The sequence below is a fragment of the Podarcis tiliguerta genome, assembly GCF_965153285.1.
Source record: "Podarcis tiliguerta genome assembly, chromosome: 10".
NCBI lineage: Eukaryota > Metazoa > Chordata > Lepidosauria > Squamata > Lacertidae > Podarcis > Podarcis tiliguerta.
Genome location: NC_139543.1, coordinates 5,914,642 through 5,937,690, shown reverse-complemented (window position 1 = coordinate 5,937,690; position 23,049 = coordinate 5,914,642). Strand labels below are relative to the sequence as shown.

At 42.4% G+C, this 23,049-nt stretch overlaps 1 protein-coding gene across 4 annotated transcripts in view; it reads left to right on the top strand.

Annotated features, from left to right (window-relative positions):
* Positions 1–1,006: 1,006 nt before the first annotated feature.
* Positions 1,007–23,049, top strand: part of PTPN12 (protein tyrosine phosphatase non-receptor type 12) — a 61,297-nt gene continuing 39,254 nt past the window's right edge. For 2 of the 4 annotated variants that reach the window (XM_083399605.1, XM_083399603.1), the window contains exon 1: positions 1,115–1,427. In XM_083399605.1, the coding sequence (XP_083255731.1) occupies positions 1,329–1,427 (99 nt within the window). In that variant the 5' untranslated portion in view covers positions 1,115–1,328. Of the gene's footprint in view, positions 1,428–10,458; positions 10,564–23,049 lie in introns of all 4 variants that reach the window. The other 2 variants (XM_083399604.1, XM_083399602.1) reach the window with 2 other exon arrangements.

Genomic DNA, 23,049 nt, shown 5'->3' with positions numbered 1-23,049 from the left:
ACCAGAGCACGCCAGGCACTCCTGTCTTCCACTGCCACCCGCAGTTTGGTCAGACTCATGTTTGTAGCTTCGAGAACACTGTCCAGCCATCTCGTCCTCTGTCGTCCCCTTCTCCTTGTGCCCTCCATCTTTCCCAACATCAGGGTCTTTTCCAGAGAGTCTTCTCTTCTTATGAGGTGGCCAAAGTATTGGAGCCTCAGCTTCAGGATCTGTCCTTCCAGTGAGCACTCAGGGCTGATTTCCTTCAGAACGGATAGGTTTGATCTTTTTGCAGTCCATGGGACTCTCCAGAGTCTCCTCCAGCACCATAATTCAAAAGCATCAATTCTTCGGTGATCAGCCTTCTTTATGGTCCAGCTCTCACTTCCATACATCACTACTGGGAAAACCATAGCTTTTACTATACGGACCTTTGTTGGCAAGGTGATGTCTTTACTTTTTAAAATGCTGTCTAGGTTTGCCATTGCTTTCCTCCCAAGAAGCAGGCGTCTCTTAATTTCGTGGCTGCTGTCACCATCTGCAGTGATCAGGGAGGGGAGTAAGTCCTATTAAAGACCAAACTTACTTATTATGTACACGCAAACGTGTTGAGGGGGCTCTAAATAAGCTTGCTAAACGTGCCATATATTGGCAGGTACTTTCTCCGCGGGCAAACCAGAGACGCCTGCAGCCTCCCGGGCGCGAAGCCGGAGCACTGCCTTCCCGCGGTCTCTTTCAGCGAAACCACAGGCGACCTTTCCCCCCTCCCCCCCCCGCAAACGCATTGGTACATCCCAGAGTCCTATTTATCAAGCGCAAGGAAGACCTTACCCGCTAGGGAATTCTAGGGGTGTGGGGGTGGGGAAAAGGAAGTTTCTCCCGAGGTAGGAGGAGGAAGAGATTGACGGGCAGCCAGGCCAATCGCCAGCGGGGCTTCTGAGAGCGGAAGCCAATGGCGGGGCCCGAGAGCTCGGGCGCGGCGGATCCACACGAGGGTGGGAGCGGGCGTGGCTGCGCCTGCGCCGCAGAGGGCGAGTGGCGTCGCCGCCGTCCGGCGTTCGGTGTTGGCGGCCGCGGCGGCTGCGTCCGCGAGGGAGGGAGGGGCCGTGAGGGAGGAGAATGGCTCGGGCGGGCGGCGCTGGGCTGAGCTGAGCCGCCGCGGGGAAGTTGTTGTGCTCGGGGTGGTCGGGGCGGGGGCCAGGCGGCTGGGGAAGGAGGGCTAGGGCGGCGGCGGCGGCGGCGGAAGCAGCAGCAGCAGCGAGAAAGCCGGTTGGCGGGGCGTCTCCTCAGGCTGGGTCTCTCCCGCTTTGCGGAGGGAAGGGGGGAGGCGGCTGAGGAGGAGGAGGAGTATGGAGCAAGAGGAGATCCTGAGGAAATTCATCCAGCGAGTCCAGGCCATGAAGGACACCGACCACAATGGGGAGGATAACTTCGCCACCGACTTCATGGTACGCCGGGTTTTGGGGGTGGGGGGACAAGGCGGCGGGGGGGGGCGCGTTGTGCGTATTGAATTCCGTCTCTGGTGGGGCGCCTTTTTCCCTCCTTTTTGGTGGGGCGAGGAGAGGGCGGGGCGCCTTGTCAGGCGGTGCCGTTGACCTCCCCCTCCCCCCCCCCTCCGTGAAGGTGCATCCTGGCCTGTCGGTTTCTCTCCCCCCCCCCCCATCATATGGCGCCCCCGGGTCCGTGTGGGGAGGAAGCGGGGAGAAGGAGGGAACCTGCAGGGCTGCATCCTTCCCCCGCTTCCCTCCCGTGAATGGTCTCCCTCAGCTTTGCTCTAGGGCTGCTGCTGCTGCATGTGGCGGGGAGGCTTCCGCGATGCCCGTGGCATGTGAGGGGCTGCTGCTGCCATTGTGCTTGCGATCCCACCCTTCCTCTTCCCCCCCCCCTTACACCCTGCCCGCCGCTTCCACAAATAGAAATGTAAGAAGCCAGAGGGGAGATTCCTTATCTGCTTTCTCCTTCCCCCCCAGTTCTGTGAAGCAATCCTGCTCCAGGTAAAGTGCTCTCTCTGCACATACAACACAGTAGCATCTTGGGGTTGCAGCGGGCATTTATCGAAATTTCAGTTCCCGGTTCCTGTTTTTGTATTCTACTGCAAAACCTCTGTGCTTTCCTTGGAGCCAGTCCTCTTGCCAACATCATCTCTTCCCTCCCCTTCAAAATCTCCAGCAGCATCCTCATTCTTTTATCCTTGCAGCCATTTATTGGTAGGCTTATCTCTGTGTGCATAGATAACGGCTTATGACCATATTTATCCAAATGGATCGTTACAGCTCCTTCATTTTTGCTTCACTCTGCCGGCTGGCGGATGACGGTTAGCTGTAATTCTGAAAACAATGTAGCTTCTTAGAAAGGTTGTCGCAAATGTTTAATATCGAACGGCAAGCCTTTGGCAAGGAAGGGCTTTTTTGGTTAACCCAACTGGAAATATTATCGTGCGTCTTCATTTTTGTTCTATTCGCTTCGGGGTAGAAGCATTCTGGTTAAGCTCTGGTTGAGCTGATGGCTTCAGAGCACAAAAATTCTGATGCAAGTGACAAATAAGAGGTTTCCTGAAATATAGGGAGGTGTCTACAGGATATTGCGAAAGACCAAGGGGCTGTTGAAAGTTGTTTCAGGTCTGAGGCATGGAAGAGGAAGTGGGCTTTAGGAAGCGGCTTCCTCATCCCGGATGGGGAGGCATGGGAAAGAGGAATGGCTCTTCTGGCTGAAAGGGTTCTATTGTTCTTGAGGTAAATAGAAAAGGATTTGAAAGGAGGGGAAAGCTTGCATGTTTTACTTGACTTGAAGTAGTTACCCTGATGCACATTCCGTAAGGCTTTAAACTTCACTGGTTTCGAGTATCTACTGCTTAAAGCTGAGTGTAGAGGTGTGTTTAATTACAGTTCTTACATTTTTTGGTATAGAACATGAAATGTACAAATATTACTATTTCCTGTGAAACACCAAATAAATGGGATTGACTATGACTTCTCTTAACCAGTTGCAATGTTCTTATAAAGAACTTGACAAATCCCTTATTGCAATAAGGAAACATGTGTCTAGCTCTTAACTTAGCGTTCATTAGTTAAGTGCATGAAATGGAACAAGAGGACTTGGCTTGTTAGTATTGTCTCTTTCCTGAATTTATACAGCAAGAAGGAATGAAAGTGCTAATGTGGGTGGACTTGGTTCCGGGTGTGATGCCAGATGGTTGCTTTAGTACTGTAAATGCACTGTTGTAAAACAAACTTGCTAAAATTGGCCAATGCTTTTACTGAAACGGACTCTTCCTTTTAAGTAACCTGTCCCTGTAATAAAGTAACACTTAATAATCTGTCTCCTGATCACATCAAAGATGTTTCTGTATAGAAATGTGGAGGTGTAGGGAAAATGATTTATATACTACAGTTCAATCAATTGGTTCCCAGCATGGTTCAGAACAAAATGGCTTTTAAAGATGTATTGGCTGTATATAGGCTTGCATTTTCAGAGCTAGTGTAAGTTTCCTTTGACGAAATTTAATATCTTCAATTCACATTCTCCTATGCCTGTGTGCTGTTTTGAACACTCTTGTCCAAACAATCCACACATAGTCACTTTAATTAAAGGGTTTACAAGATCCTGCTTTCTTCTGACTTTGTATGCTACTCTTTCCTTAAGACTTTTATTTCACTTTCCCTACTTCTTTTAGGGCAGGGGTGCCTAACCCGTAGCTTGTCAGATGTTATTGGACTCCAACTCCCAGCAGCCTCAGCTGGCATAGCCAGTGGTCAGGGAATGTGGAAACTGCTGAAATGGGAAAGTATTTGTCAGAAACCTGAAATACAGCTGGGAGGAAGCCTGTCTAATCTCAGTAGGGAGGAGTTCCAGAGGACTGGGCCTGCAGTGGGAGCTACAAGCCTCTGAACATTGGGAGACCACTAACAGATTATAAGGGATCGGGTGTTCTTGGCAAGGTAATGGTCACAGAGGGGTCATCTCATAGCAGAGAGATCGAAATAGAGTGGTGGCCTCAACCAGTCACAGGACAAGAAGGGCCCTCCCTTGTAGATCTTAAAACATGGGGACACTGGTATAGGGAGAGATGTTCCTAAAGTATTTGTCCCAGTGTTAGAAGCTCAGATATATAAACTAATTTGTGCTAAATGACACCTTAAACCAAGGTTGTAGTTGCCATGGTGGAATGTATAGGAGCCTTTTTATTTACAATGAAATTTATTATTACTATTATTCATTTAATTTCTATACCACTTTGTATTTTAAAGAAGAATTATAAAAGCAGTTTACAACACGATGATGATGATGACAACAATAATAATATTAATAACATTTTATTTATACCCTGCCCATCTGGCTGGGCTCCCCCTGCCACTCTGGGCGGCTTCCAACACATATAAAATCACGAAATCATTAAAACATCAAAAAAAAAAAAAATCCAGAATAAAACAGATTCAAACTTAAAGGGAAATATTTCAGATCCTTCTTTAAGTGACATTTTGCTTTCCCCGTATTTATTTACCTACTTAATTTATATAGCCCCATAGCAGAACTGCATGAAGCCAGTGTGCTGCAGTGGTTAGAGTGTTGGACTAGGACGGGGTCAGCAACCTTTTTCAGCCGTGGGCCGGTCCACCGTCCCTCAGACCATGTGGTGGGCCAGACTATATTTTTTGGTGGGGGGAATTAACGAATTCCTATGCCCCACAAATAACCCAGAGATGTGTTTTAAATAAAAGCACACATTCTATTCAAGTAAAAACATGCTGATTCCTGGACCGTCCTTGGGCCGGACTGAGAAGACGGTTGGGCTGCATCCAGCCCCCGGGCCTTAGGTTGCCTACCCCTGGACTAGGACCTGGGAGATCAGGGTTCAAAACCACACTCAGTCATGAAGCTCACTGGGTGGCCTTGGGCCAGTAACAGCCTCTTAATGTATCTCACAGGGTAGGGATTAATTGAGAAGCAGTGCTAGAAACTCCCCAGGCGCCAGGTGCATTTTGCAACTGGCACGGGTCCAATTGTGACCATGTGGAGATCTCTGGATGCCATGTTGGCAACTGACATCTTCATCTGGCTGGCTTCTCCAACTTTCTTAAGCAGCTAAGCAGAAGAGCTTATTTATTGCATTTATAACCCACCTTTTTCTCCAGTGAGTACATGGTTCATCCCCCTCTTCGTTTAAGCCTTACAACAACCCTGTGGGGTAGGTTAAGAGGCTGTGACTGGCCCAAGATCACCCTGCGAGCTTCATGAGTGTTTTGGTCTGCTACCACTATCTTTAGTAAACACTCCTGCCAATTGTTCTAACAGAAAAAGCATACCACTGCTGTGAGAGCCTTGTTCCTGCTGGTGTACCTATTTTAGTTCTGGCAATGCGGTCATTACACCTAGTTTGAAAGGTGTCTTTATATTCCTTCATATAGTGAATTACTCATGGTTTCAATTTTACATTGCCAAACTAGCATTGTTCCTGATTGGTAACTTCAGTTGCCCCGCAGGCTCTGATTTTGGCAAATACTGGCTGAAGACGCACAGTATGGAGTCTTCATTGCTGCCTCTGCTATCAGATAATTCAGTGGTGGCTTCCCGCTTGTGGAATGCTTTCCCCAGGGTGGCATGCTTGATGCCATCTTATTTTTAGGTCCTAGGCAAAGACTTCTCTTTATCTGAGCTTTTTGGCTTTTAATTTGAAGGTCCTGTTGTGGGTTGGGATCTGTATGTTTATAGCTCTGTTTTTAGATTTTGATTGGTTCTTCTTAATTTGTAAGTTGCTTTGGGTCACTCTGTGAGAAAAGTGGCTAACAAATATAAGAAATAAATAAAATGTGTAGATTGTCATCCTACTTAAAAGTTTGATTTTATAAAGGGGTGGTATTCAACTAATCATTACTTGGGGTAGAGCCATTGAAATGGAAGGATCTAAGGCAGTCATGTTCATTAATTTCAGTGAGTCTACTCTAATAGTTAGTTGAATGAAGTATGATCTCAGTCAAGTTAGCAATTTCACTAGCTTCATGCTCTAATCATTATCTGAGGTCCCACTTGGTTCCTTCATTCCTCTGAAGCATAGCTGGCAGTAATGAGGGCTAATTCTATGGAATTCAAATAATAATGAATGAAACACAATATAAGAAATAAACAAAATTCACAGACATGCTGTGGAATACCTAAATGAAGTTTGCAGAGCACAGTTTTGGAACCCCTTGACTACGGCTATCTTGTAGTGGCATCCACTATGTGAATTTTTTTGCCAAGTAAGGTCTGTATGGCCCCATCACTGTTTTGTGTTAGGGAACTGCTAAAATGTGGCTGTTTTAAAATGGCTTTGGCTGATTATTTGTTCTGATGAGTTTACTGTTTTGGTTTGGCAGTTGTGGAGAATTGAATCCATGGGTTTACATTTGGAATAGTTGGCCAGTTTGTTGGATGGCTGTGGTATATAGTAGCCAAATTAATATAGTCTATTGTGTATTTCATTAAGGACTCTGAATTACTGAAAAAAGATGACTCAGAATAATAGAATTGTAGAGCTGGGAGGGATCCTGAGCACCATCTACTCCAGTTCTCTGCAATGCAGAAATATGCAGCTGTGTAGAGTTCAAACATGTAACCTTGATATTATAAGCACGATGCTCTAACTAACTTGTTTCACATTGATTTACTTCCTAGTTTGGCTAAAATGCATGCTTTCTAATCTGGAACTGTTGTAGTTCCATGTCGGTATTGGATTTGATGGCTAGGCTAGTTCAGCATTTCTAAAGGTTAGTTGATAGATTCCGAATCTGAATTTTTAATGGCTACTCAACATTTGAAAGCAAGTTGTCTAACTTCATCCTGGAGTCTGCTGGTGAGAAAATGAAAGTGCTCACTCCAGAGCTAATTACTATTCAGGTCATCACTCCACCAAAACATGTTTTTTAGCTTACTGATAACTCTTACGCAAGTGATCAGCATGATCCTCAGAACCTGTGTGATTGGGTTCTGGAGAAGGGTGGGTTAATGGGATCTCTCTGTGGAAGGCCTGACCAGACTTCTTATTGGAAGTAATGTCCAGATACTTTGCAGTGTCCTTGCCTCTAGTAACGGGCACTGTAGTGCAGTTGGGCGTAGGAGTCATGATGAATTGTCCTTGATGTGGTTTTATATACACGGTTGCAGTATACATGTAAAATATTTCATAGTGCTTCATGGTGTTGTTGCGGAACAGCGAGTTGTAGAATTAACACACTCATCCATAATGGGAAGGCGAGAGAGCTCTTGTGACTTGGAATAATAGACGTTAAGCATGATTATACATTGACTAACGGCAGATCTGGAGAAGGACGGAATGAATTGCTACCAGGGTGGATTTGATTTAAATCAGTAGTCAGTAAGACTTGATTTAAATCACTTTTTTCTTTTTTACAGAAAGACTCATTCTTGCTGGTATAAGGTTTCATTTTTGGAATAATAAATTTTCAGAGTAGTTTTTACAGCTATATCAAAAATTACTGATTTGGTTATACTATTAGAAATACATAGACAGTTAATTATGAAAATATTGGGAGGTTTAATAAGTTAACTATTTATAGGGGCTATATCTCCCAGCAGCCCTGGCATTGGAGAGGCTGGCCTTCCTTTGTCTAGGGGGTGAGGGGGAGACTTACAGTTGGTAGGCCTAGACTGGAACAGGCTTGCAGAAAGAAGCTGGAAAAGGGGAACCGAGGACTGGAGCGGAGAACGTCGGGAATTCCTGCTGCAGGAGACTTTATTGTTTGGACAATGTCAGGCGAGCCCTGGGAAGCAGGGCCTGGAACCAGTGAACTCTTATTAGTTGACTGGCAAGTACTTCAAGGTCTCGCCAAGGACTTACAGGTCCCAGTTACTGTTTCCACCACCACCCCTTTGGATTTGCTTCTATATTCAGGTGCCTATTCTGTACAGTTAAGTGTTAGTGCAGTTGTTGGAACCCAGTGGGATTGGGAAGAGGTTGCCAGCTCTGAAGTGACTTCAGCATTTGCCTCAAGTCTGAGTTGCACAGACATGCAGCTCACTTGCACAATTATTACACAAAGATCCCAAGACTTGTGGAGTATTCTGCTCACAAGGTTGCACTTTGATTTTTACTGCTTCGCACTTGTGCAAGATCTATTCCACTCCAAACAATCTATTGGAACTCTTGTAACTTAGCATTTAAGAGGTAAGGGGCTGATTCTGTGTATATAATTTGCAAAGGAACAATGGGATTAAGGTTTTCCTCTCAACTCTGTATGTTTATTTTAAAACATTTTTCCTGTAAAGAAAAGGCATGTTATCTCTGCAGACACAAATTCATGCTTTTGAGAACTGCAAAAACAAGCATCTGTGATAATATCTTCTCATTAGAAAAACTGCCCCAAATAATCTTACAGAAACCTCTGGAGGAGCATGACATTGTGAATGGATTAATGGAATTCATTTACCAAAAAATGTAAACATTGCATATAAAGCCTCATGCTACATAATTAAAAACATCCTATTTTCCTGATGAATAGCCTTTGGAGTATAATGTAATTTAAATAGAAAACTTTCTGTAGAAAGATTTTTCCTCCAAAAGCATTTTATTTTAATAAATCCAATTTAAATAAAAAAACTGATTTAAATAAAAAAGATTTTTTTTGTTTTTTTAATAAAAAACATTGATTTTTCTTAACCCCCCCCCCCGATGGCTGCTATAAAACTGTTTGCACACCTTGTATGGCTTGTAACTTCTCTAGTGTTAGTGACCACAGCTGTATTTTTACTGATAACAAATGAGTCCTAGTAGCACTACACAAAAGCATACATTTACATGGTAGGAGCAAACTGCATACTAAATAGCATGTGGGCGTAGCCAAAATACGTTTGATAGTACCTGGGCTTCTAGAATTGCAAAATAAAAATGGATTTACCTTGTGAATTTCATTGATTGTTTCCCATAAGGGAAACGTGCTATTGAAGCTAAATGGTATTTTGTATCAGGGGGGAAAAAATGTGCAGAAAAACTAATGTATTTGGATTTGAAGCTGGGTGATATTGCTCTTCTGCAGATTCATGCATTTTGAACCAAATGTTCCAGACTTTAGCAACTGCCTCAGAATGAAGGAAGTGATCTGCACATCCTAAGATTAAACTTCCCTCCCTGTATTATTTGGGGAGGTTTCAGGAGGGAGAGACTCGGAAAACAGATTTTCCTTTCCTCAGAGCTCCAGAACCCTCCCATATGAGATACAGTAATAAAACACAGATTGGCAATCAGCACCCAAACAACTCTTCAGTACTTTACAGCATGGGAGTGGGCAGGGAGAGAGAAAAGGAGGTGCTCTCTACACGGCTCCTGGTCTTGGCTGGAGCTCTGAATAGGAGCCAATCCTATTGGATGTACAGTAAAGTATTGTTGCAGCTCTCCACTTGATAGTTAATCTTAAACAGTTTAATATACAGGATAGGAATTCACAGTTCAAATGAATTCCAAATGACTGCCTCAAGTCATGCAGAAAAAAGGTAAACAGAAGAGCGAGATAAGCCCATGCCTACTAAATTTGTGCAGATAATTATGCTGAAAATAAGATGATAACTAGGTCTCACTTACATAGTGAAGGAAACAGAGGCAGCCATGGCAGGCCAGACTGCATTTGGATGCTTGTGCTGTGAGAAGTAGCAGACAGCCATTTGTGCGTGTCATAGATTGACCCATAAACAAAATACCCTTTGCATTGACAAGTTGCATGCTGGAGAGAAGCTTCAAAGAAGAGACTTGATAATGTATCTAGAAGTAATTTATACTTGCATCAGGCAACCAGGCAAGTGGTTATTTGCAAGCCTGTAGTAAAACACAGGACATCGCCGTCTCTTTCCAACAGATAACCACAATACATATTTAAACTGGTGTCCCTTGATTATATAACTTTTTATATAAGAAGCAAGAATTAATAGTTTGTTTGAATGCCTCCATGACAAGACCATAGACCACAAAATATGTGACATTTTTTATGTTAAAAAATACCTGACCAATCTTGATATGTACAGGTACAGTCATTGGGAGGTGGTTAAATGTGTTAAAATATTGATGTTTTAAAGTTTTCTTTTACGTAACAGGTTCTGTGATTATGTTAATGAAGAGTGGGTTAGAATTACTCTAAATAAATATGATTGTGTGAAGTTACCCAAGGAGGTGATCAACCATATAAAAATATGACATGGCATTTGGATGAAGAATTCAACATCTGGAAAACTGTAGCACATATTTTTCCAATCAGATAACTAGCTCTTATTTACTTTCATATCTGCCTTTATGACTGTATATTCTTCTTGTGGCAGGATTTTTTTGGGGTGTGTGTGTGTGTGTGTGAAATCTCCAAAGCTTCACTAGAATTCCTAGTATAGTGCTACTGAAATGTATCAAAATTGATCAAAAATTGTATTATTGACAATCTGACTTTGCGTATACAACTAAAACAGTGGCTCTGAAGAAAACAGCATTCTTGCTTTGTCTTTTAGATGATGCACCCATGTGCCACAAGCATAATCTCAGATGCATTCTCTCTTGGGTGAGAGGAAGGGGGGATGCGTCTTCTAAGATGGCACCTGCCCTCTGTGATTTTTGTAAGTACTTAACACCTTCTGAAAACTTCGGCCCAATTTAACTTGGGGGCACTGAAAATTATTCAAGATTTTAAATCAATTGGAACCTGTAGCCCTAATCTGCAGTGCTTTGCCACAAGGCCTGTCTTTCACTCCTTTCTATCAACACCCCTCTAAATGAGTTTAGAACCAACACTTGTTTACATTTCACCTTAAGTGTTGGCTCAGTAGATGTTTTGGGGACAACTCCTATAGTTAACTATGGTAAATCCCCCCATCCCCACCCCTGTTTGCAATATGGATATATGTAAGCTTAGCTTCCAACTGCTGTGTAAAGACTGGGAGTGCATGAGAAATACATTGCTCACTCTAGCAGGTATACTAGGTCAATAATGCAAACTATGGTTGCCATATGTCGTTTTCTGCCCGGATTTTCGCTGTCTGAAGTATGGCAACCCTAAACTAAGATCATATGCAGAAGTTGCATAATTTGTATAAACAGCAGTTATCTTAGGTCATGTTATAGGAGGATGTGTTAAGGATTGTACAGAATGTGTCTGCTTAAGTGCAGGTTAAGTCTGCAGGTTCATGCTGCTATTACTGACCTCTTTAGAACTTGAATGGTTTTAATTGTGAGAAGAGTTGCATCCCAAGGATGTGGTCAATAGCAATTATAAAACTGGGAGGCTTACTATTGAATGTAGTTGGATATTAAAACTAGACTAATTCAGATCAGAAACATGTCAAGCACAAATACCTTGCTGTATGCTTGAGTGGGAGACACTAGCATTGTGGATGCACAGGTGTAGTGCTACCAGCAAGAACTGTAGTGATTGCTGAGCTGTAGTAACACTGTCTGAGGACTTGCTGGAAGAAATATGAAGCGTAATGTGGCTAGAGCTTCCTGCTTCAAAATAGCTGATGCTACATTGGAGCTACCATAATGTAGAAGCTTGAAAGGGTGGAACACTGCATGGTAGCTGAAGTGGGAATAAGTGAAAACTGTATTCAGGTTGTTTATTAGTAGTAATTGCTGTTAATGCTGTTAAAGTAATGATCTTCTGGAAAAAAGGTATTGTGATAGTGGATACTAGACCGTATTGAAATTATATTATCTTTTCCACTGGAGGTACTGTGATCCTAGCCAATGTGATATAAAGGTTAGAGTGTTGGAGCTGGACTTGGGCAACCTGGGTTCAAGTACCCACCCATGCCATTGGAAAACTCATTGGGTAACCTTGGACAGCCACACTGTCTTACTAGCCTTAAAGCTATCTCAAAGGATGGTTGTAAGAATAAAAATGCATGGTGGGGTCGGGTGGGATTTTTTGCACTGCCTTTAACACATTGGAAGAAAGATAAAATATAAGGAAAATAAACATATGGAGCAGTAATGATTAGGTGCAGCTGGAAGACACAGTAGTTGTATTTTACTGAGTTAATTGACCCCCTATAGCTCATGCATTTTCCTGCATGGTTTTTAGTAGATTGCTCATATTACTAGACTCTTTATGACATCACAGATATATCCTGTATGAGTTTCACTATGATCTGTTTAGAGAGCCAATACGGTGTAGTGGTATATACAGATTATGTTAAATAAATTGTTGTGTATTTTAATAGTTTAAGCTTTAGTCTTTTAAATGGGAACATCTTCAGGTCCTCTGTCAAAAGCAATAAGATATTTATTCTGCTTTAGTTATTAAGAATTTGAATTAATAGCACTTCTGAACAGTACATCAAAATATTTTCTTAAAGTGATGACTGTCAAATTGGTAGCTGTCAGTTAGCAGCGTTCGGGTCTGTACTCTTATTTCATGGCATGGTGTATAGGTGTCTGGCAGAAACTTAGCTGCTTGAAGTGTAGTGCAGTGTATTTAATATGGTTGTTCACTGTGCTGTTGTTCTGCATGACCATTAACTAATGATCACTTATTCCTTTTCCCTTTAACTTACAGCAAGCAAGATGATAAAGGGTCTGAAAATGAAATCTCATAAGGAATGGTTATGGGAGTTGATATGCTTAGCCTGGAAAAAAGGAGACTGAGAGGTGATATGATAGCCATCTTCAACTATCTGAAGGACTGCCACATGAAAGTTGGGCAATAGGGGCAGTACAGGATTCTTATTGATGTACCTGCCTTTCCCCCACGCCAAGGATTTCCTGCCCCAAAATCCTGGCCAACACAACCTTACAAGGGGCTGCTTGGGACTTCGTGGAAAGCATGGCCTCCATGGGTCTGCCCCTGAATAGGTTTGGTCCAACCCATAGCTGTGGACGTGCCTTAGATCTGGTGTTTACCACTATGTATGTAGGTGATCTGACACTAAGTTCCAGTGAAACAAAAAAAGTGCCATGGTCAGATCACTTCCTGGTGCAATTAGACTTATTCATGACTCTTCCCCTCAGCAGGTAAGTGGGATCCACCTCTGCCACTTAATGGATCCAGATGGCTTCTAGAGAGTGGTAGGGGATGTCTTATCCCATATTGTTGGCCCTTCAGCTGATTCCCTGGTGGCTCGCTGGAATAAGGAGCTAACCAGGGCTATCGACTGTCTGGCTCTGAAGCACCCTCTCTGATTGCATGGAGCCCGAATGGCCCCATGTTTTTCCTCAGAACTGAGGGTGATGATAGAATTGCTGAGATTGCTAGAGCGCTGGTGGCAAAAAACTCACTCTGAATCGGATCAAGCACAAGTTAGAGCTCAACATTGAGCCTACCAAGTGGCAATAGCGACGGCGAAGAGGACTTTCTTCGACGTCCCTATTGCATCTACAGCAGGAGACTCTCAGGTGGTTTGCAGTCTAACAAGAACCACCTTTGCCATTGGAGTCCAATAAGGACTCCAAGATTTCCAGTAGTGATTTTGCAGTCTTTTTTTGCAGATAAAATCACTCATATTATTCGGAAAGTGAGAGACTCCTATGTGGTAACAGGGAGCGGGGACACAGAGATCTGTCTGGTCTAGTTGTATGGAATCAATTTCAACCTGTTACCACTATGGTACAAGTGAAATTGATCACCTTGATCCTTGCCCATTCTGAGTTATAAAAACAAGTCGGGCTGGGCAGTGGGCCATGTCTGTAGGGTGGTGAATGCTTTCCTCTGTGAGGGTCCCCCCCGCCCCCGATGTGCTTAAAGAAACAGTGATTAAACCATTTCTTTTTTTAAAAAAACAAAACTCTTCGGACCCGGCCATTATTGCCAATTATCGCCCAACCTCAATTCTTCCATTCCTGGGCAAGGTGATTGAGCAGGTGGTTGCTGAACAACTCCAGACACGGCAGGAGGATGCAGACTATTTGGACCCCTTCCAGTTAGGTTTCCGGCCTCATCATGGGACTGATAACGTAAGAATATTGTTCACAATTGTGAGAAGGGCAGTGGGGTGAGATAAGTGAAGATAAGCTACAACATATAGGGACGCGGGTGGCGCTGTGGGTTAAAGCCTCAGCGCCTAGGACTTGCCGATTGAAAGGTTGGCGGTTCGAATCCCCGTGGCGGGGTGCGCTCCCGTCGTTCGGTCCCAGTGCCTGCCAACCTAGCAGTTCGAAAGCACCTTCAGGTGCAAGTAGATAAATAGGGACCGCTTACCAGTGGGAAGGTAAACGGCGTTCCGTGTGCTGCGCTGGCTTGCCAGATGCAGCTTGTCATGCTGGCCACGTGACCCGGAAGTGTCTTCGGACAGCGCTGGCCCCCGGCCTCTTAAGTGAGATGGGTGCACAACCCTAGAGTCTGGCAAGACTGGCCCGTACGGGCAGGGGTACCTTTACCTTTACCTTAAGCTACAACAATTAACTGTAACTTTCACTGCTCCTGCCCAAGCTACAGGTTGTGCAGATAATAGATAACGGATATAATTCTACAGGATGTGGTATTAGTGTGTGAAATCAGTCAAGGTCCAATGATCCCCAGACATGCACCTCCGGATGGTGGAGATGTCAGGCACCATCCTGGTGTCTAGGCATCTTCACTTGGTTACATGCGGTCAATGGTCATGTGCAAAATGTACCTGGCACCTGGCTAATTTCAAACACTGCTCTGTTCTTTTTTTCCTCCTCCTCTTGTCTCATTCTCTTGTCTTTTGATTCAGTTTGTTCTAGGTATTATTCCACTGTACTGTGAAAACTTTAATAAAAATCTTGGGGATGGGGATAATTTGCTTCCAGGTATGTTTGTAGTTAAGCTACCACCACTCTTTTGAGCACCTTGCTGCAGAAGGGAGTATTAGTGACTGGATGATAGTTCTTCAACACTGTACCAAGTGAGCAGCTCAAGTTCTCAAGTTGTGGGCCCCAGGATGCTTTTAATTATGCTGTACTTTAATCTCCTTTTATAGGTTGTGTTGGATTGGTTTAATTGTACTTGTATTTGTAACCTGTTATGGGACCATATGATGAAGGACGAGCTAAAAAATTACCTTATAAATAACAAATTTATATAACAGTAGAATGCAGTTTGTCCCTTTTGGCTTAATTAGAGGCATTCTTGTATAGGTCCTTTGGTAGCTAAAACCTATTGTTTATGGCTGTGCAAATCACTCACCTGCTATATCTTCCTGCTGCTCAAACTTAAAAGAATAAGGTTGTGTTTTTGTTAGCTACAGTATCCTGAAGATTGGTGCCCCAAACAATTTTGTATGGCATTGGATAGTTTAAGAAATGTAAGCATATTTATACTAGCATAACTTGCTGTGTTACAAATATGCTGTAAATTGTACTTTTCCTTCACAGGATTGCAATCTTTAGTTGGTGGTATTTGTGTCTCTGTAATGACACTGTAGTGAACCCCAGGTGGCTTGGAGTTGTACATTTATTAGAATGTTTTCACAGTCAAACTACTTTAACTAGCTTATGACTTGCAAGACAATCAGTGTTAAAACAGAGACATAATTTTGAAGGCACCTTTTTACTAACACAATACTATGGAGTAATAGTTTCCGTAAAGAGGGTAGGGGAGCTTCAGTGAACCGTCTGTGTTCGTTGTGGTTTTTCTCCTGATTATTTTCATACCAGTGTTAAACTCTGGAAAGAGAGAGCAGCCAACATTTTTTCTAACACCAGTGTACTAAACAGGATTCCATATTAATGACTCATTCCATTGGTGTAAAAATTGGATTCCCTTTGGATACAAATGTTTGCAGCTGAGTAACCGTAAAGGCAACAATGCAGTTTGGAACCTGAGTCCTTGAATGACCTCTTCCTCCAAAATCAGCCTGTCTGGCTATTAACAACAGATCCTTGTACGTATTCTAAAAGCATTGTTGACTCAGATTGGAAAGGGCGTTTTTAGTGGCTGTAGCCATACTCTGGAATTGCTGCTTTAACAGAGGTACTTACTCCCTAGCTAGTCATCTGCTCAAGAGTAAAGACTTTCCTTTTTAAAAGAGCCTTCAGTTCTTCTGACTATGATGAGCTACAGCTGATGGATCTGTTCTTTTGTGTTTTGCTGTTATTGCTACTTTTAAGTGATTATGCTGTCTCTGATAGAGAGGCTCTCACACCAACTGATAATGATAGGCACAGGCCATTTAGGACTTGAAAGGTGATAACAGAAATCTTGAATCTAGTGCTTATTGGGTTTAATATGTTTTGGCCAGCCCCTCTTAATAAATAAAAGTTAGACATTTTGTTGTGGCTGCAGCCTCTGGAGTGTCTGATTGCCCCACAAAGAGAGCATTAAAAAAGATTGTACTGAAGTGTACCAGTCCTTCAATACAAAAATGTGATAAGGCCCAGGACACCATAGGTCTTCAAAGGCTCTGGAGTTCTTGCTATCAAACCTTCATGACTGAGGGCTGATGTACATTAGCCCAGTATAAAAAGCATCTTAAGAGGTAAAACGTTTGGGCACAAATGAAAATGGCTTAGGTACACTATGTAGTAAAAACAGAAGTGGCAAAGGATTAGCACTCCGTTCAATGTTTGTTTCGGGAAACTTGGCATGCAAAATATACAGTTGATTGGACTGGGTTTAATTTTGTTTCCCTATCTTAAAAAACAATGTGTGACTGAACCCTGTGAGCAGGGTTATATCAATGGATTTGTTATTGAGTTCAACAGATATGGTTTAAGATTCTTAAATGGAAGAGTTTGTAATGGGAGTTGTTTAGAAAGTTTGATTTCAATGTCTAAAAATAATTCATCTTTGAACTGAGATTTTATCTACCATGCAAGCTCCCATGCCAATAAAAAAAATGAGGAAAAACTAAATCAGAATGTTTTCCATATTATATATATTCCATGAGACATCTGCTACTTTTAGAACAAATCTGCACTCGGCTGGCAGAGTGTTACAAGCCTGAAGCTCTACTTTAGGCACTGCCTACTCAAACAAATTGCAGCGGATTACATGAAATAAACTCTCAGCCACGATTGTGGGTTTTGTCAGCTAGTGTTTGCAGTTAGTAAGAGTTTGATCAAGTGTAATCCAAAGGAAAACTTTTTAATGTAACAAATGGATAAAATAAGTACTAGAAATTAATCCAAGCATCTTGATTCCCATCACTTTGATTTTATTAAATAAAGCCTTTCACATATCCGTATTCTAGAAAAACAAAAGAACAAAAACTCACAGATGCCAACAGTGCCTTCATTGGGTGGTTTTGTAATACGTTTTGTGTGGGGGGGTGTTTTGTTTCTTTTGGGTGTATGTGTGGCAACTTACCTTCAAATTGTAAAGGAGCAGCAATATATTTGCATATTAATTGCTATTATTGTTGTAGATGTTAGTCCTAGTCTTAACAGCTTAAAAGATCTTGTATTTTGGCATTTGACATTGCTCTGAAATGTTTAAAACAGCTTGGACCTAGTCCTTAACTGGCACCCCAACCCACACTTGAGTGCTTGGCACAGTAATTTCAGTTGATATGTTGGGGAGAAAATATGTATAATGCTTAGGAGGTTAAATGAATTGTAGTACTCATGTTCAATTGTTTGTATATTCTGGGTATATCGAGAACCAGTGTGGCAGCATAGTGTTCAACTCCTATTAAGCTGTGAACCTCACTGAGTAATTTAGGTTCCTCTCACTCCGAGCCCAACCTACTCCATGGGCTGTTGGGTTCTCCCTCCATTTCTGCCATTTTATCCTATGTATTGTGGCACCTTGAGGACAAAAGTATTGTGGTATAAACATTCATGAACTACTCATATTTATAATTGGTAATCCAGAATACTGTATTGGGCTTCTTACTACAGGCTAGCTAGATTTCATAATTGAAACACATGGACACAACACTGGTTCCCGACATAATAAATGTCAGGTTTCATAGTAAATGAAAAACAAAAGCATGTGAAATTAATATACCATATACATTTATACAAAATGCATTATTGAAAAGTGTTTCTCTATAAGATCAATAGCTTTCAGTGCTGAATTTTTCCTATTTAAGGAGTTTTAGAGAATTGTAAAATTGCACAGATTAAAATAATGATCCCGACTATATTACTTTATTTAGTATATTTCCAAACGTAAAATGGCTTTTAAAAAAAATTGGTACAGAAGAAGAATGGAAGAATTTGAAGAAGACAAGATGCGCAAGAATTGCCTGTGTACTGTTTATAATCATGAGAAAAAGAAAGCAAATCCTCTTTGGATTCTGTGGTTTTACATAGAATAACAATCATCTGTTCCATAGCAGAGTTAGGTAAATACAACCTCGGATGAACAACATCACACAATATATACTACACCATGTCATGATATATTTAACAGAAATAGCACCAAAATGGAGAAGCCATGTGTGAAAAACTCATAATATTATTTTTGCTGGCTTGCTTGGAAGAATAAAGGTTTGCCCCCTTTATCTGGATTCTGCTGCATCAATTTTTCATTATCTGTTTTGACACTGTTACAATACAAGAGCATATATACCTTTTGGTGAAGCATCAATGAGTCTGTGAATTGTAGTGTGGATTAGGCTCTTGGAAGAAAAGGCCTGTGTTGTTTGTGCTAGCATGTACTGTATGCTTCCTCTGCTGAGGGAGGGTCAGGAAGAAGACAAAACAATGGGTAAAGTAAAATGCTCATTCTGAATAAATGCCTGGATTTGTGTCAGTGGGGGATTTGTGAGTGAGACATTTTAAACCATAAACTGATAGCATCTGGAGATTTCTGACTGAGTAATCATGGTAAATTTCAATAGATTCAGAATTCACTATTGTAGTTTCAGTTCATAAACAGCAATCCAAACCTGGCATCTGGGAGGAGTGGTGGATCTCATGATGACCAGAGCAAGAAGGTGTGGGGAGTAGTTTTGTTTCTGTGTATTATTATTTTCTTGAAAATCACTTTAACTGGGCCCTTCTGGGTTCTCCAGTTCCTCATATCAGAATGCAGAATGCAGTCACCAGTTCCTCATATCAGAATGCTTATTTTTGTGGGTTTCCATTCTCTGCTGGTAGCAGCTCACCTATCCTCCTAGGCAAAGACCAGGGCCTCTGCCTTGGTGGAACCCTCCTGCTTTTGTAATGCTCCTCTTAGCCGGTGGGCATTGTCAAGTACAAATCTACATGCCATCCTAATCCCCCTCCCGGCAAAGTAGTTTAACATGGTTTCTAAACTACCGTATTTTTCGCTCTATAAGATGCACCAGACCACAAGACGCACCTAGTTTTTGGAGGAGGAAAACAAGAAAAAAAATATTCTGAATCTCATAAGCCAGAACAGCAAGAGGGATCACTGCTCAGTGAAAGCAGCAATCCCTCTTGCTGTTCTCGCTTCTGGGGTAGCTGCAAAGCCTGCATTCGCTCCATAAGACGCACACACATTTCCCCTTACTTTTTAGGAGGGAAAAAGAGAGTCTTATAGAGCAAAAATTACGGTATATTGATAACTAGATCAGGTGTTTGGAACTGGTCTCCCCCAGCATCCATAGGCATTTTGCCAGGTGGGTGGGATTGCCCTTTTGTCAAGCACCTGATGTCACCATGACATCGGGCATAGTGTTTTCTTTTGCCTGTGTGGCTTGAAGTCAGAGCACATGGTTGAAGGCTCAGGTGATCAGGCATCAATGAACAGCTTGTCAGTGGTACTTGCGAGCCCTGCTACTTTTGCTCAGGTCGTTTGAAATCAAACCATGCGGGCAAGGGCCACCTGCAGTTTTAGAAAGAATGATATAAAACCTAGGTACCAAATTGCAACTTAAATCTAGGTTACAGTTGCCACAACGGAATATTGGGATCCCTCGGGATCCCTTCCAATGCTACAATTCTGTGATTCTATGATCTCAGCTACGTTTCTTGACTGTAGCTTGCTCTTACAACAATTCACATGTCCCAGTATGCAAGAAGGAGAAACACACACTGTGGAAATGGACATAGTATTTACTATGAACTAAGGGAGAGGTTTTTAAACTTGGCCCCCAGAAAACTCCACCTAGACAAAATTGGACCCACAGCAGTAGCAAAACAGGCCTGGCACCTGGCTAATTTCTAACACTGGCCACAAGGAGAAGATATAAGATTTAGGGCAAGTGGGTGTGAATTGAGGAAGATTGTGAACCAAATTGGGACTTCTGTCAGGCCAGATTATGCCTGTGGGCCAAAGGGTCGCCATTGCTGGACTTGCAGGGCAAGAAAGCAACTTTTGACTTACATTTACAGTGGTACCTCAGGTTAAGAACTTAATTCATTCTGGAGGTCCGTTCTTAACCTGAAACTGTTCTTAACCTGAGGTACCACTTTAGCTAATGGGGCCTCCTGCTGCCGACGCACTGCTGGAGCACAATTTCTGTTCTCATCCTGAAGCAAAATTCTTAACCCAGGGTACTATTTCTGGGTTAGCGGAGTCAGTAACCTGAAGCGTCTGTAACCCGAGGTACCACTGTATATTTGTTCACAGGGGTAGGGATTAGAAAAGGGAATGCTGCCTTGGTTCTTAATTTCTAAATTCAGTTAAAAGCTTTTTCTTGGGAATGCAAGTTAACAAAATAAAGTTTGAAGCAGACGCATAATGGGTGTGACCTTACAAACTACTGGGGCAATATAGATTTCATTTATGAGAGGGCCAGTGGAAGTCGTCTAGTAGCCTTGACTTTCAAAACTTTAAAATGGGGAAATCTTTGTACAATCATGGCGTTGAAATTTGTGATTTTAATCACCTGAATGTAGGGAGAACTAGAGAGAATTTAAAGCAGACTTTGAGATCGTAGTCAGCTTTAGCACCCAGTAAACCTGCAGCAGTGTTCATACTAGAGAAAGGAATCATAATCATAATATAAATAAAACAAATGTTCATATAGCAATAATTGTTTGGGTTCAGATGCAACAGATGGGGAAAGATTGCCAAGAAGCATTATCTGGAATAAAAGTACTCAGAGCAATAATTTGATAAGTAAATAAGCATCGTGTGGCACTGTAGATTGTCTGTTGATCTGATTAGGTGCTGATGCAGTGAAAAATAAGACACCAGGAGCTGATGGATTACTTTCATGGCATGCTGCTCTCTTAGGGACACTGATGTCCTAAGTTGGCTATGTTTTGCAATATTAGCTGCATGGAAGATCTATCATAATTTTTCCAGCATAAGTGCTTCACTGCTCTTAGCTTCCAGACTATTCCCGCAGTCAGTGTCTAAGCATAATGCCTCTGGACCTTGTACAACTTGTAGCGTGGTCCTTGCTCTCATCCTGCACCCCAAGCTGTCCCTGGTATCTCAGTGCCACTGACAGTTTTTCTGTTGCCCCACCCAGTTGGCATCTCTGTGCATAGAGAATAACGGGTGGAAGTCTAGGGATTGTAAATTATTGAGAGCATATTGCATTCCTCTCTGATTAAGACGCAACCATAGTTTAGCATCTTAAGGACAAGCCCGGTCTTTTCCAAGGATCACACACTCCTTCTCCAGCATGGCTACAAGGAGGAGGTTAGAAACTTTCATGATCTGCGAGTTCATTATAAATTAGCCACAGCTTGCTATGTTTCAAATAGTAGTTAACCTTAAATTGTTAGTGGAGACAAGCCAACTTCAAGCTATCATTTGTTAAGATGGCTTGTTTTCATGAACCATAGTTAAGATTAAACTTAGGGTTTGGGCAATGCAGCAAACTGTGGTTAATCTGAAGCAGAAGCTACAGAGCTCATTACAGAGGAGGAAAGAGGCATGGTTTAACAATGCATCTGAATGAAGCCAATGTATGTCACACTACGGGTACTAGAATTTCCTGTGCAACCACTCCTTCTCTTCCCAAAGAGGGCTTTTTCTAGAAGTTCATTGATGAGACAGTTCTAACTATGCCTCTGATTGTTTCCAGCACATTGTAAAGATCTGTATAGGGAAATAAGTTTGTACAAGCTTGTGGTGACCTTCAGACTTGATCTACAGATCAACTTCGATTTCCCTCCCTGATAGAATCATTGAGTTGAAAGTGACCCCAAAGGTCATAAAGTCCAAACACCTGTCAATAAGGAAATTCACTGTTAGAGCATCCCTATTAGGTAGCCGTTCAACTTTGGCCTAAAAATTTCTGATGGGTTGGCACAGCGTTCGAAATTAGCTTGTCGCCCGTTTTTTTTGTAACTCAGGAGCACCACCTAGTGACCAGGTTGAGTTACCCAGTCACGAGGTTTGAGATTGGTACCTCCTCTTCAGAAGAGCAGCTTTGTGACTGAAGCCATCCCTTTTTCAGGAAGCCTTTTGATATGCTGAGTCAGAGGGGAGCCTTTCCAATTGCACGATTTGCATAAGCAAGCAAACAGAAGAAGCTCTTTCAGACAGTTGAACTTGCTTTTCTATTATGGGGGCGGGAAGCACAAAGCACCATGTGGTTTGCAAACAAACACAAGCTGCAAATGGTTGAATGTGTTTTTCTTGTGCTTGCTGATTATTTTAAAGGTTTCTAATGTTCCCCCCTTTATTTGGATTCTGCTGCGTCATTTTTCCCCTCTAGGAATGCAGGTTGAGCATGGAGGTGGGGAGAGCATACTGGAAATTATGACAAAAAAGAGAATACAGTGGTGCCTCGCAAGATGAAATTAATTTGTTCCGCGAGTCTCTTCGTCTAGCGGTTTTTTCGTCTTGCGAAGCAACCCGATTAGCGGTTTAGCGGCTATTAGTGGCTATTAAAGGCTTAAGGGATTAGCGGATTAGCTGCTAAAAGGCTATTAGCGGTTTAGCGGCTTAGAAAAAGGGGGTGGGGAGCGGAAAAAAATCTCAAGACTCGCAAGACATTTTCGTCTTGCGAAGCAAGCCCATAGGGAAATTCGTCCTGCGAAGCACATCGAAAAACGGAAAACCCTTTCGTCTAGCGGGTTTTCCGTCTTGCGAGGCATTCGTCTTGCGGGGTACCACTGTAGTTTTTAACTAAAAGAGGCTGTGAGGTGCTCCAAAAGGCTCTCCCCAGACTGGGTGAATGAGCATTAAAATGATAATTTTGATTCGGTGTTAACAAGCGTGAAGTGATTGGGGGTGGGAAGATATCCTAACATATCAGTGAGGTTTGAGCTGGTGGTGACCGACCAAGAATCAAGTTCTTAGGGTCTTAGTGGATAGCTCAATTAAAATG